At 37.5% G+C, this 15,363-nt stretch overlaps 1 protein-coding gene across 2 annotated transcripts in view; it reads left to right on the top strand.

The window, feature by feature from the left end:
• Sclt1 (sodium channel and clathrin linker 1) overlaps positions 1 to 15,363 on the top strand; it is a 92,382-nt gene that overhangs the window by 62,171 nt on the left and 14,848 nt on the right. For both annotated transcript variants that reach the window (XM_050138404.1, XM_050138405.1), the window contains exons 12-15: positions 228 to 302; positions 2,506 to 2,651; positions 8,121 to 8,313; positions 9,749 to 9,945. In XM_050138404.1, coding sequence (XP_049994361.1) covers positions 228 to 302; positions 2,506 to 2,651; positions 8,121 to 8,313; positions 9,749 to 9,945 — 611 coding nt within the window. The remainder of the gene's footprint in view (positions 1 to 227; positions 303 to 2,505; positions 2,652 to 8,120; positions 8,314 to 9,748; positions 9,946 to 15,363) is intronic.

Below are 15,363 nucleotides of genomic sequence, written 5' to 3'. Positions count from 1 at the left end.
TCTGAAATCCTGGGATAGGTCACTCTTTGAAGTTTGACAGTTACTGTGCCCAGTAGTTATCCTAACTTAGTTGTAAGTACTATGTACTTACGTAAGACTGTGGCCTTACTGAGTTGATGAGGCAACTGAAGTATTCTTTTTATGAACAAACCATTTTACTTTTCCACTTTTTCTCACCTTAATGTTTTACCAGATATATTTATTTGCATTATGACTTGATTTTATAGGACTGTGATGAAAAGCAAGGTCAAATCGATCGAGCCATTAGAGGGAAAAGAGCTGTGGAAGAAGAACTCGAGAAGGTAAGAAGGAAGTACTCTTCTCACACTGCTGCCTGCTCTGTTCCCACTGGCCTTATCAGTACTCGGGACAGTGTCTTTACTCACATACAACTGAAGCCTCATTTAAATACTTACATCACCTACATCCATTTCTTTCTAAGAATACCCATATTCTTTGAACTTCGTACTTCAAGGTATAACTTTCTTAGGTATCTATTTTTATTGCCTCATCCCAAAAGTACTATTCATTTCTTCTTTTTTTTTTAACTTTATACCAACTTACTGAGGCTAGACTGGAGTATGATAAGTATATATAACCAAAATATTATAGGATTGCTATGAATTTTACCTTTATATTGTGTGTGTGTCTGTGTGTGTGTGCGTGCACGCATCTATATGCATGTGTAGGTGTGCATGTGTGTATAGAGGCCAGAGGTTGACATTAGTGTCTTCCTCAGTCTTTCTCCACCTTATTTTTTGAGATAGAGTCTCACTGAAACTGTAAGTTAGCAACTCAGCTGGAGAGTTGGCCAGCAACCCCAGAAATAACACAAATCTCTCACCCTAGAGCTGGGATTACAGGCACTGCCTCCATAGCCAGCTTTTATGTGTGTGTTTATACAACAGGCAGTTTACTGACTGAGTTATTTCTCTGCCCCGGATTTTTACCTTCTAAGAATGTAGTAATATGGGCTGTAGAGATCAGTGGTTAAGGGTACTGGCTGCCCTTCCAGAGACCTGGGTTCATTTGCTAGCACCATGTGAAGGCTCACAATCATCACTCCAGTTCCTGGGGATCCAATGCCCTGTTCTGACCTCTTTAACAAAATACACAACCCTACTTGCAGGCAAACACTCATGCACATAAGATACAGTATTTTTAAAGAATATAATAAGTAGATAAAATACCCTAATGATATTTGAAATAAAAACTTCATCTTAAAAACTAGTTGCATGCTTTTTCATTAGCGGTGAATGTCCCGTTGTTGTAAAGTGTCTTGATAAAGAAAGGACAGGCAAATATAAGCACTCATGTTGAAGGTGCTATGTTAGAGACTTGCATAAAAAGGCTAAGTAACTTTACACAGTGTTAAAAAAAACACTAAGCAATGAAGTCAGGATTTGATTTTGATAGGCTAACTCCATGGCATTCAAAGATTGTGATCTAGCCATGTTGTCAAAAATCATGACAAAATCAGGTAGTAAAACAGTAATTTACAAAGCAGAGCAGCTTCATTTTAGAAAATAAGCATATGCAAATCTGCTCCAAGGTAGACACTTGCAGATGTCCTTCATGTCATGTAAGTTCTTTTTAGAATGCTACCAGCTGCATATCAGACTTCAGGATGGATTTTTTTAATATTACATGGCCAAGGTTATAGTAGTGCAGTGGAAAACGTAGAAGGCGTAGCAACTAATTCTCTATTATCCACACAGCAGTGAGCCAAGGCCATAGCACTGTAGGACTGCAGTCCCAGCAAATAGTGCGGACATACTGCTATTCCACCTCTATGGGAAGGTTGGCGCAGCCTTACCAGTGGGACAACATAGGTGGCCCAGTCCAGCAGTCTTCTTGAGAGGGCAGTTAGATGAACTGTTTGTCTGAAAGTGTGATCTGGACCTCAGGGCCTGCTAGGTAGTTAGCCCATGTGCTGTAAGAGGAGGCACAGGCTCTAGCTGACCTGCCCCTGAGAAAGGTAACTCCGATCTTAGCTGTGTTCTTGTCCTGGTAACCCAAAGCAAAGTTCTAGAACTTTAAGATCTACTAGTTACCCTAAAACACACTCTTACTTTTGAGTACTTTGGTAGAAGATTTTTTTTAAGAATATTTACTAAATAATTACTACACTTTTTTTTTCTTTCTTTCTTTGATGTTTTAGGAAGAAACTTGGGGCCTTGTACATTCTTAGCAAGGGCGCTGCTCTACCATTGAGCTGCATACCCAGCCCGACCACTAGTTGTTTTTAAATTGACATTTAAAGCATTTTTTTTTGAAGTTTCAGCAGCTGTTTTACATTTCTGTATTAGTTGAATAGTTTATAGTGAGCATGATTAGTTGTCAGTTTGTAGCATTTTATTTTGTGAATGAATCAATGATGGGTTTCTTTAAAAGATATCTTACCTTAGGAAAAGGTGACCACACAGTCGTGGCTATTTCTCAGCATCATTTATTTACCGAGATAATTTCTTCCTATAAGGTAATGTTTATAAGCCTCTTCCTCAGATTTACCGTGAAGGCAAACAGGATGAAGGTGATTACAGAAAACTGGAAGAAATGCACCAAAGATGTCTTGCTGCAGAGCGTTCAAAAGATGATCTTCAGCTAAGACTAAAGAGTGCAGAAAATAGAATAAAACAACTTGAAATTAAGTAAGTTTTCTTTTGGACTTTCTATTAATATGGGTTTTGGTGAATTATTTATCTTTTAAGAGAACTTATAAAAACATCCAAGTATGTTTTTATAATTTCTATTTTTAATAATTTTAAGTTGGTGTACAAAATAATGCATTAGTGATGGCATTTTCATACTCATGAGCCATACACTTGTAATTTGTTCCCCTCCCACACTGCTCTCATTTATGTCCTTACCTACTGTATGGTTGGTTTCCTTCCCACACTAAATAGTCCCTGTTTCTACTTTCCTCTCCCTTCCCTAATATATCCTCCTAGCACCCTCAGGGTTCCATTCCATCTTACATACACACTCACACACAAACACATACGCCATATATACACAGATTATCTTTTCTGGTCTGGCTTGCTCGACTTGGTATGATGATTTCCAGTTGCATCAGCTTTCTTGCAAATATCATGATTTCATTTATCTTTCTTGCTGAATTAAATGCTGCTGTATCTCTGTAAATTTTATCCATTCGTCTGTTGGTGAACATCTAGACTGGTTCCATTCCTTCCTGGCTATTGTTAGTAGAGATGCTAAGAATGTGCCAGTGTCTCTGTGGTATGTTGATTTAGAGTATTGTATGTGAGTACATATGCGTGTATATGTCTCCAACTTAGATTATATAGGCTTTTTTTTTTTAATTTGGAGACTTCCATGCTGATTTCCATAGTGGTTGCACAAGTTTACATTTCTTCCATCAGTGACTAAGGACTCTTCCTTCCTCACAGCCTTGCCAGCTTTTGTTTGATTTTCTTGGGTGAAAAGGAAATCACAAAGCAATTTTGATTTGCATTTCCCTAATGGCTAAGGATGTTGAATATTTGTCCATATATTTACTGACCATTTCTGTTTTTGGACATCAATTTAGTTCATTAACGAACTTACTGATCAGATGTTAGTTTTGTGTTAAGTGTTTTTGTTTCATTTTCAAGTTCTTTTATGTATTCTACATTCTAATCCTCTATTAGATAAATTGTTAGCAAAAATGTTTTTACCCAGTCTGAAGCCTGGATTTCACTTATAGTTTATTTTTCAGAAGCTTTTTTATGCCATGTAATCTCTTAGATCAATTCTTAGTGTTATTTCTTAATAATAAGGCATTTTTCAGATAATCCTTGCAATGCCTATATCTTGAGGTATTTTCTATATGTTCTTCCCTAATGATTTTAAACATTATAAAGTCTTTACTTTTAATTGATTTTTGTACAAAGTGGAAGAAAAGGACCTAATTTCTTTCTACTACATGTGACTTTCCCAGCCCCATTTATTGAAGAGGATTTTTGGTTTGGTTTCTCTCTCTCTCTCTCTCTCTCTCTCTCTCTCTAGTATGATTATGAAACCTTCGTCAAGAACCAGGGTCATTTCTGGGTCATCTATTCTATTCTTTTTATTTGTATTTCTGTAGTACTTACATGATGTAGTACTTACATGCTGTAGTACTTACATGCTGTTTTTCTTTTTGTGGCTATGCAACATAACTTGAAATAAGATACTGTGACACTTCTAGCATTGTTCTTTTTGCTTAGGATTGCTTTACTACTCAGTGTCTTTTGTGCTTCATGAACTTTAGGATTTTTTTTCTAGTTCTGTGAAGAATGCCAGTGTAATTTTTATGGGGATTACATTGAATATGTAGGTATATTACTAGGGGTTTTTATGGGAATTGTTTCCTTATGTTTTCTCAGTGCTTGTTATATATCAGTATATTAAAAAGCTACTGATTTCTCTCATTGACTTTTGTATCATGATGCTTTATTGAAAGTGTTTTTCAGTTCTATGTTGAGTTGTTAGGTTCCTTTTTGTATCACACCATATATCTGCAAATAGAAATAACTTAGCTCCTTTGTTTTCTACTTGTATCCTTTTTATTACTTTCTCTTGTTGCTGCTATAGTTAAAACTCCATTCACTACATTGAATAAGTGGAGAGAACAGACACTTTTTCTCATTCCTGATTTTTGAGGAAATGCATGAAGCCTTTTCCCATTTACTATAACGTTGTCTATTTTATTGTGGTTAGCTTTTACTATTTTGAGGTATGATTCTTGAGTTCTTGGTTTTTTTGTCAAGGCATTTTGAACTTCGTTGAAAGCCTTTCTGCATCCATTGAGATGATTACCTCATTTCCATTCTTGAATTTATAATTGTAATGTATTACATTTGTAGATAAACATTCCAAATCATGCTTTTATCCTAAAAAGAAGCCGACTTTGTCATGTTGAATGTTCTTTTTGATGTTTGGTTGAATTCACTTTGTAAGTATTTCATTGAGACCTTTTAGATCCTTCTTCAGGAATAAAATTATCCTACAATTTCTTCTTTGGTAATGTCTTTATCTGATTTTAATATCAGGTAATACTGACTTTGTAAATGAATTTAGTACCATTCTTTCCTTTTCCATCTTATACAATAGTTTGAGGAACATTGGTAATAGTTCTTTAAACTTCTATAGAATTCAGTTTTTTTAATTGAGAAAATTTTTATTACTGGTACATTTTCATTACTACAGATCTATTGTAGTTATCTAAATTCTGGTTTAATTTTGGTAGGTCATATCTAGAAATTTTTCTAGACTTTTCAAATTCATTAGAACATAAACTTTTCAAAATATGCCCTAGTGAAGCTCTAAATTTCATTGTGTTTGTTGTTGTCTCCCTTTTAAACTCTAATTTTATTACTTAGATATTCTGACAACACACAAGCTCACAGAAATTGAACATTATTTCATGAGTCATCAAAGAAATCAGGATAGAAGTAGAAAATTTTTCTAGAATTGGATGGTAACAAAAACACAGCATTTTCTCTGTCTTTGAATTAGTCTGGTTAAGCATTTGTAAATGCTAGTTTGTCTCTGAGCTTATTGGCGTATGTTAAGTTGCATAGTTGATATAAAAACATTTTTCTCATATGCTTGCTATGCATGAAGTTTTTCCATGAGTATAAACAGAAGACAGCATTTTAAGACTTATATTTATTAGTGTCTTAGTTACCATTCTATTGCTGTGAAGAGACACCATGACCAAAGCAACTTATAAAAGAAAACATTTAATTGGGGTCTTGCTTACTGTGTCAGAGGGTTAGCTCATGATCAGCATCATGAGACGCCTGGTGTCAGGCAGGCAGACATGGCACTAAAGCAGTAGCTGGAAGCTACATTCCCAGGCAGGAAGCAGAGAGAAAGAGCACTAACTGGACCCCATGGGCTTGTGGAATTTCAAAGCTCATCCCCAGTGACACAGCTCCTCAGCAAGACTATTATACCTCCTGATCCTTCCCAAACAATTCTACCAGCTCAGGATTAAACATGCAAATATACGAACCTATACAGACCACTCTCATCAAACCACCACATTACATAATGATGCTTCTTTTCTGTGTGACTTCTTTAAAATTATGGAATGAAATTTATCTAAAGGAGTTCTGTTTTGCATACTTTCATACTGATTCTCCTCAGTGTGAATTCATTTTTATTGTTTTCACATCCTGCATATGGGTTGTGAGCAAAGGTAAAAAGCTTTTCCATATTTCTGACATGTAAAATCATCTCTTTAGAATTTTAAATGTCCCATAAAGGACACGTCCTAGTCCATCTTTACATTAGACTTCTTCTTAACATCAGTTCTTTTGCTTTGCTGAGATGATGGGCAATCTCAAAGCGTCCAGCTATCTCCACAGCCATGTGCTTCTCTCCAGCATCATTTCTTCTGTCTTCCCCAACCCACAGGGAAGCAGTGGAGCTTTCCATGCCCTCCACATGCATAGGCTGGTTTTTGTTTTTTCTCCAGGCTATCTTTTCATGTATCCTCCGGGTATACTTGATAAATATTTGCTTATGATCACTTCATTCACAGGATTCCTTTTAAGTGTGCATTCTTTTGCCCAGCTCTAATTTCAGAAATGCTAACTTCACTGTTTCTCAAATTTCCATTAATCTCTAATGATCCCTCTTTTTTTCCCCTGTTTTGCTGCTGCTGGTGGTACATATATGGACTTCTCTTAGAAGGCTCACACATAATTGCTTCTGTTGCTAATGTCCTTTTATGACAAGTGCCTTTATATACTATTTCATTGAGAAGCTGATTACTGAAACTTTACTGTATAAAAAGAAAATATAGCTACATGTGTTATAGGAATGAATGACTTTATATAGAATTAAAACTCTATGTTATAGAAATGAATGATTTCATATAGAACTTAAAACTTAGAAGAATGTGGGAAGAACTTGAAAAGCAAAAGTCTAAACAGGACAGAGATAAAGATCAGAGCCAACCATAAGCATTGGAAAGTTAGGGTTGGAATAGAACCATAAGCTGTGGTTCATGGTTGTAAAACTGCCATCAGATTTAAACCGGGCGGTGGTGGCGCACGCCTTTAATCCCAGCACTCACTAGGGAGGCAGAGGCAGGCAGATCTCTGTGAGTTCGAGGCCAGCCTGGTCTACAAGAGCTAGTTCCAGGACAGGCTCCAAAGCTACAGCGAAACCCTGTCTCGGAAAAAAAAAAAAAAAAAAAAAAAAAAAAAAAAAACTGCCATCAGGTAAAAACTGTTTGTGCATATTAGGAATTTCTCTCCTTATCAGTTATTTTAACCAGTAATTGAGATGTTTGGCTTTTTATTTTGAAACTAGGTCTCATGCTATAGCATATAGCTTGGAACTTACTATGTAGCCCAGGCTGGCTTCAAACTCAAGGTAATCCTCCTGCCTCAAGTTTCCAAGTACTGGAATAAATAACCATGCCCAGCAATATTTCTATTAAGCCATCTCAATATTAGTAGCATTGCATATTTCCTATGACAACTAGAAACCGGAGTATGTTCAGAGTGACTGGTTCTCTGGAATTGAAAGATGGAAATTTCAGAAAATGGGAATGAAGTTAACAGTATATTGATAGAAACATAAATATTTAAAGAATACCTGATCTAATAATCCATGGCTGAAAATTTCAAGAAATCAGTCTATTAATCTGTGCTAAAATAAGCTAAGGTGTTTAACAGGGAATATGCAGATTGTTTTTACTTTAATTTGTGATGTGGTCAGCTGTGTTGTGTTTTTCTTTGGTACTAACATTAAGTAAAAGTTTGATTAGCAGCTATTTCATCTGCTAACTATTGGATTCACATTGTTCTCTTGATGTAGCAATTCTCAACATTAGGGAAAAGTTTGAAAGAAATTTCACATTGATTTTCTAAATGAGTAATAGCAGGTCAGCTTGTCTGTCCTTACTTAAAACTGTTAAATTAGATGATTTTACCGGGTATTACATACATTTTGAAACCACATTAGACTAAAGTAAAAAGAGGGCTATGGATCTAGCCCTGGCTCAATCTCCACCACCATGTTGAAGTGAAAAGAAGTAAGTCAGAATAGAAAAGTCTAAATTGTAAAATGTACACATTTTAGTCTTTTTGTTTTGTTTCATTTGTTTAAAAAAAAAACAGTTCCTCAGAAGAAATATCACGTTCCCATGAAATGATCCAGAAACTTCAAACTGTACTGGAGTCTGAGAGGGAGAACTGTGGCTTTGTCAGTGAGCAAAGGCTGAAGCTTCAGCAAGAAAATGAGCAGCTGCAGAAGGAGACTGAGGATTTGAGAAGAGTTGCTCTGGAGGCTCAAAAAAAAGCAAAATTAAAGGTATTTTCAAAATTAGTTAAATGTATTCTTGGGAAAAATCAAGGTATAGAGAATATTAATTAGAGTTCCAGTAAAGCATTCTTCAGGTTGTGTGTGTGTTTGTGTGTGTGTGTGTGTACACGCACATGTGTGCACCTTCTTAACAGATAATATGAAATCCTAATTCAAATTATTGACCAGTGGTACTTGGCAAGGTTCCACAACCTGATTGTCTTCTCTTTATATGCGCAATTAAAAAATAGTTATTTTCTAAACACACAACAAGCTAATCTTCCTGCCAAAGTAACTTAAGCAGCACTAGCAGAACTGTAGCTTAGACAGCTTTATAGTCTGCCATCCTCTCTCCTCCATTAGCTTCCCAGACACTGAATTTCTTCAAGATCAGTAAGGATGTTCCATCAGTTTTCTCTCCGAGCCCCTCCTAGCTAGCTAGTATAAAAACATCAACAAGAAGACTGCACAGGGCAAAAGTCTCATCTTAGAAAAATCCTTGCCTTTGATCCCCTTCAGGCATGTTCAGGAGACACGAGGTGTTCCATCAGCATCTCTTCACCTTCCTCCATTCCATGACATTTTTGTCAATGGCACTAGGTGTTTATAATAAAGATCCTTACCTTCCAGGCCCACAGTGAGGATAAAAAGTACCATTGTTGCACTCTGCTTATTGCTGCTGCAAAGAATCATAAGATGTCATGTTCTGACCTAATTCCTACCAACATGCAGTTATTGACTATTTTATTGCAGATAACAAAGGCTGTGGGCATCCATAAGAGTATGAAATCTGAAAGAAATAGTCATGTATCTTACAAAGATATTTTTACTCTTAAATATATGAAAAGGAAACATATCAGTATAAAGCTACAGTAATTAAGACAGTATTGTCGACATTAGAATAATCATATTGATAAATAGCACAAAATAAGTTCAGAAATAAATTTTAATGATGACCTAATTTTGTAGCAGAAGCACACTGTGGTTCAAGAGGAAAAGAATTATCCTTATAATACTAATTCAGTTAGATCCATATTCAAAAGATAAAATGACATTTCATCATATCATATATGTAAAGTAATTGTGCTACCTTACAGTAAAATATATGTGCACACAGCTTTAATCCCAGCACTTGGGAGGCAGAGGCAGGTGGATCTCTGAGTTTGAGGTCTGTAGAGTGACCAGAGCTACACAGAGAAACCCTGTCTCCAAAAATTAAAATAAGTAAATAAATTATAGTCCATGGTAGTTGTGGTTTCATTAAAATATACATAGATTTCATTTGTGGTGGAGACCAGTTGTAAGTTTAACTGCTTACTTGGGTGCTTCGCCCCAAGGTTTCTAAATCTAACAAGCATAGTGGATTACTCTTTTTGTATATGCCATTGGCTGACACAGCTCCTAGAATTCTGAAAGGAAAATGACTGTTCCTTTTACTCCTCAGGTCAGTACAATGGAGCATCAGTTCTCAATAAAGGAGCATGGGTTTGAAGTTCAGTTGAGAGAGATGGAGGACAGTAATCGGAACACTGTTGTTGAACTGAGACATCTATTGGCAGTTCAACAAAAGACAGCCAATAGATGGAAAGAAGAAACAAAGAAACTTACCGAAAGTGCAGAAATGAGGATCAGCAATCTAAAGTAGGTCCACTCTTAGTAGTTGCTTGATACTTGTTTTACAAATCAACAAAGTAAGTTTACTATTAATAATTGTTGAGCAATTGATGTTTTACAGAAGAAATGATTTTAACCTGTAGTTTACTGTTCTGCTCTATTTGTTTTGTTTTGTTTTTTAATGTATAATTTTGAAGAGTGGGTGACAGGTCTCTCAGTAAAGTACTAGCAAGCATGGGGACCTAAATTGGATCCCTAAAACCCACATTTAAAAAAAATAGTTATGGTGTCGTGTGCACCATATTTATGGAGAGACAGATAGATACTTGGCCTCACCGTGGGCCAGCCATCCTTGCCTGCTTACTTAGTTCCTAATCAGTGAAAGATTGTCTCAAAAAAAAAAAAAATAGTAGATGACACCCATAGTTGTCCTCTGCCTGCACAGACAAACACACATACTACACAACCAGGAGTGTAAGTCTGGATGTTATATTTTTACTCAGAAAACATTCACTGAAGTGCTATAAAATATTCAGCATGGGGCCCATGAGACATCTCAGTGGCTAAACTGCTCGCAACCCAATCATAATCCCCAGCACGCAAGTAACAAGCTAAGTAAGCTGGTGGTGTGCACCAACACTGAGAAGAGGGCATCCTGGGCTTGGCCCTCCCCAGCCAGCCAAATCAGTAAGAACCAGGTTCACTGAGAGATACAGAGTAACTGAGGAAGACATTAGATGTTGACCTCTGACCTCTACATGGACACATACCTACACACAGAAGCATACATGTATACACTGCACAGAAATACATTCTAAAGAGAAAGAAAACATGGCATTATAAATCAAATAAAGTACCTTGTTTTTTATTAATTTAATGAACATTCCACATAATACAGTGGTTTGGGGAGGACACCGAAGCATAGAATCTTACGTGTATGTATTTAACACATGTAACGTTTAGAATTCATTTGGCTTATGAAGTCTTGTTTCCTCTCTGACCCTTTAAGAAAGTTCATGGACCAGCAGCATGGTTCAGCCAGTAAAGGTGCTTGTGTGCAAGCCCAGCAACCTGAGTCCCGACCCCGAGTACAGGCAAGAGTGGGAGGGGAGGACTGACACCATGTGTAAGCATTGACCTCGACCACTAGGAACACGCCTCCCTCATGGGAGTCCTCTGAGAAATGCTGAGTTTAGGTTTCTCTTTTCCCAATGAAGAATCCTTCTGTTAACCCCGTGAGAATTTGGTTTGCATTAGGTCTTGGGCCATCGTCTTAGGACAGTGTCAGTAGCACTGCCATGATGCATGGGGACACTGCTTTATTACCTTGCACCATGGTGTTGTCCTCAGCCCTCCACACACTGTGGCACATGCACACACATAATAAATCATTTTTACAGAAAGTTTTCTGATGCCTCCTCAGAAAGAGCTTGAGATTGTTCCAGTGTCCTGGGATGCTCAAGAGTTTCAAGATGAAACTGTTGAGTTTCTGTCCACTTAAAAGTTGAAGTAGATGTTATGAAATGGACTTCAGAAAACCTGAAATTGTTCTAAAAAGAGTAAAGTATGTTTTAAAAACAGACCATAACGGGTAGAGTGCAAAGGTAAAGAGACCCATACTGCCAAGGATCCAAAGAGAAGAGGGTGTAGGGTGAGTGGGATTTTGTTTGGTTTGTTAGTGAATTGGTTTGATTTGGTTTGTGGGCTTTGGGTTGTTTTGTTTTGGTGTGAGGGTAATATATAAAAGTTTGTGTTGAGGGTGTGGGGCATACATGCCCATGTGTGCCTCTGGAAGCCAAAACTTGATGTATCTTTCTCAGTCACTCTCCACCTTACTTTTAAGGCAGGGTTTTATCATTGAACCTAGAGCTGGTTGGCCAGGGAACACCAGTAATCCTCCTGTCTGCCCACTGCTCTGGGTTTACAGATGCACAGTCACACCTGGCTCTTTACTAGGGTACAGGGATCCGAATTCAGATCCTCATGCTTGTATAGTAAACACCTGCCCACTAAGCCATCTTCCCAACCCCAGGACTAAGCTTTCAAGGGTTGAAAATAACTGGTTTGCTTAGTGCCATGTTGAGTATGAGCTTGCCAATAGACACTTTAAGTCAGGCTTTTAACTGTTCTTAAACACGTGGCATTAGAGGAAGGATTGCAACAGAAGCTGTAAAGGTGAGAATCATTTGTTGTCGGAGGTTGATTGTTCATTTTCAGCTGCCCGGACCTGAAATATTTACACAGAAAACTGTATTAATTACAACGTTGCTTGGCCAATGACCCTGGTGTATTTTAAGCAAGCTCTTTCATCTTAAATTAATCCATTTTTATTATTTTTATTTTAACTTGAGGTCGCATGGCCTACCAGCAGAGTTTTGGCCGACAACTCATGTCTTTTTCCTCTGGCGGTTACATGGTTTCTCTTGACTCCACCTACTCTCTCTATTCTGCTAAGCCACTGGCTGAAACAACTTTATTTATTAACTGATAAAAAGCAACACATAGCCAAAAGGACTTTCCATACCAATCATTGACACACACATTATATTCGAAGTCTTAAAATGAGAATACTGTGAGTGTGCTATGCCAGAAATACAAACACATTTGTGTCTTTCTACAATGTCAGAATTTATTAACTGTAAACTTACAAGCAATGTTAGTTTTATTGACTACAGTTTAGAAAATCATTCCCATTTCCTTTGGAAGCTGACTATTCACAATCACAACCTGTCATTTTATTCCAATCATCATTAACATTAACTCTCAGATCACACATTAGACTTCACATACACAGTGGGGGGAGGGAGAGAAGGAGAGGGGGGAGGGAAGAAAAGAGAAAGGGAGAGAGAGAGAGAGAGAGAGAGAGAGAGAGAGAGAGAGAGAGAGAGAGAGAGAGAGAGAGGAGACTGACTGTGTCTGTAGACAGAGATTACAGGTGACTACAAAAGGATTAAAGAGGCCACAGAGCTCAAAGGCCTTGCTAGAGGCAGAGAGCTGGTACACACACAAAGAGAGCCACAGCAGGTATTAATAAGATATTAACTAGACCATTTAAAGAGCTGCTGAAGACACAGCCCCAGGACTGCAGGGTCAATCAGAGTCAAACAAAGACAAGAGAACCTTCAAGGTGAGGACTGATCTGGATAGATGGGTGAACAGATGTGTAGATAGGACAGAAATTCAAATGAGTCGCATTGAGCCCCAGCCTCAGAGACATTGAGTTCTCTGCCTGTAAATCCTATCAGACAAACACACACCACTTAGTGCTGAAATGTCAGGCCATCACCAATTGTTGGTCTGGTGTATTTTGATAAGTTGTCAGTCCTGGTTTTTTGACATGCTTTTAATGTACTCCTCCCTGTGCCAAATGTTAGCAGTTTACTTTGTTAACTTTATGGGGATACTTTTTTTACTTGCAGGATTATTTAGCATGCCTCATAGTATATCAGGAACATGGATTTAGGTGTGGCTCACCCTTCCCTGAGAGGGAAACCTCTGGAGCCCCAGGTCAATTATAGGATGTCTCTATTACTACACCCTTTCTCTGATGATGGCAGAACCACATCCCAGGTGTGAAAGGGGGTAAATGTCCTCCGTGGCACAGACAGTACTTGCTCCAGTGTTCTGCTTGGTTTTTTAGTTGTTTGGGTTTTTTTCATTCAGGGCTTGAATATGCTATTTTCATCACTTTTTTGTTTTAATAATGTTGAGGTTAACATCCCAACATGGAGGGAGAAAGTCTCATGATGCCCCCCTTCTTAAGTGAAAAGCTACTGACAGTTGATTGTTACTTAGGGAGGAAGAGAACACACTTCAGTTGATGTTCCTACTCCTGTACATACATGGGTAGCACAAATTGGACTCAGTGAATATATTTAAGAACAAGACAAAGACATGAAGTTGAAGTGGGGTGAATTTGATCAAATTCATTGTATACAGGTATAAAATTTCATAAAGAATCAATAAAAATAATAAATATTTAAAATATTCCATTCAATTTAGTACAGTGGTCCATGTGTCTTGCTGCAAACTGGAGGTCACTTGATTATGTGGCCAGGTAGTGGCAACATCTTGAAAGTTAAAATAGACTGTAGCTACAGAATATTATCAGAACTACTATGGAGAATTACTATCAGAGTAATTTAAACTAATGTTGCATGTATATGCCACGTTTTTAATTAAAGGACTTTTACAGTTAATCTTTGGCTTAAAAGTATTACTATGCTCTTGTATTTTAAATCTTTACCTTGTATGACATACAGTGAAGGTAGATGCAGATCTGGGAAGGAAAGAAATGGAGTTTTTCAGTTGGTTGTAGTCAACTTCTTGAGTGAGCAGAGCACGCCACACAGGTCCTCAGGGGTTTAAAGTCTTCTCACGATCCTCTGTTCCTCTTTGTGCTTTCTGCTTGGGGTTCTCCATATGAGCTCTCTCCTTTCTGCTCCAATAGCTATGCCTGCTGCCACACTTCTCCATCATGATGGTGATGGACTCATCCCTTTGGAGCCCCAAGCCTCAAATAAACTCTTCTGTAAGTTGCCTTGGTCATAGTGTTTTATCAAAGCCATAAAAAAGTAACTAATACAGTAACCTCAGTTGCCATTTCATTGAGGAAAGAGGACTCCAGTTTGTGTCACAAATATGTTCATTGCCTCTGTTCTCATCTTCCCTGCTGTCACAGTGTCGGCCAGCCTCTCCAGTCATCCCCAGATTTCACCTCTGTTTTTTATATTGCCTCCTTCTTGGAGTCCCAATTAAGTATTAGGAATCTTTTTAAAATCGGTTCTCCATAAAAATAGCATAGCACCAAATAGTAGTTAAGTACACTGAGAGAGAAATAAACAAACACTCCATGAAATAAGAGATTTAAAACAAACTAACCAAGCATCCAATAAGCAGTCCTACTTAAATGCGATTTTAGCCTAAAATTTTATTTGGATATTCCCCTTTTGCTGCTCAGATACTCACACATGTTCATATGGGTAACAAGCTATCACTTGCTTATAAAGTTGAATCCAACTGTGTACTTGAATCCAGGAACTCTGACTAGATCTTGATTTGTTTTTGTTTTTCTATTTCAAAGTTTTCCTTCTTACCTATCTTTAAAGCCAAGTCTTGTTTAAGTGACCTCCTAAACCCAAAATGTGGGGCTTAAATGAGAAAAACCCTTTTAGATTCATGTTTGAATATTTAGTTCCCAGTTGGTGGAACTGTTTGGGAAGGATTGGGAAATGTACCCTTCGAAGAAGTATATCACTGAAGCGCTAAGGATTTCAAAAACCATTTCCTGTGTGCTATATGCCTCTTGCTTGAGGTTTGAGATGTGAGCTCTCAGTTGTTCCTGCCACCATGCCTTTGCTCTGTCATCATGGACTCTATAACTATAAACCAAACTAAATGCTTTCTTAGCTATGTTTCTTAGGTTACGGTGTTTTATCATAGCAA

Source organism: Alexandromys fortis, unplaced genomic scaffold (assembly GCF_014885135.2).
Source record: "Alexandromys fortis isolate MF-2015 unplaced genomic scaffold, M_Fortis_MF-2015_v1.1 scaffold_15, whole genome shotgun sequence".
In the NCBI taxonomy this organism is placed as follows: domain Eukaryota; kingdom Metazoa; phylum Chordata; class Mammalia; order Rodentia; family Cricetidae; genus Alexandromys; species Alexandromys fortis.
This window is presented reverse-complemented; position numbering and strand designations above follow the sequence as displayed.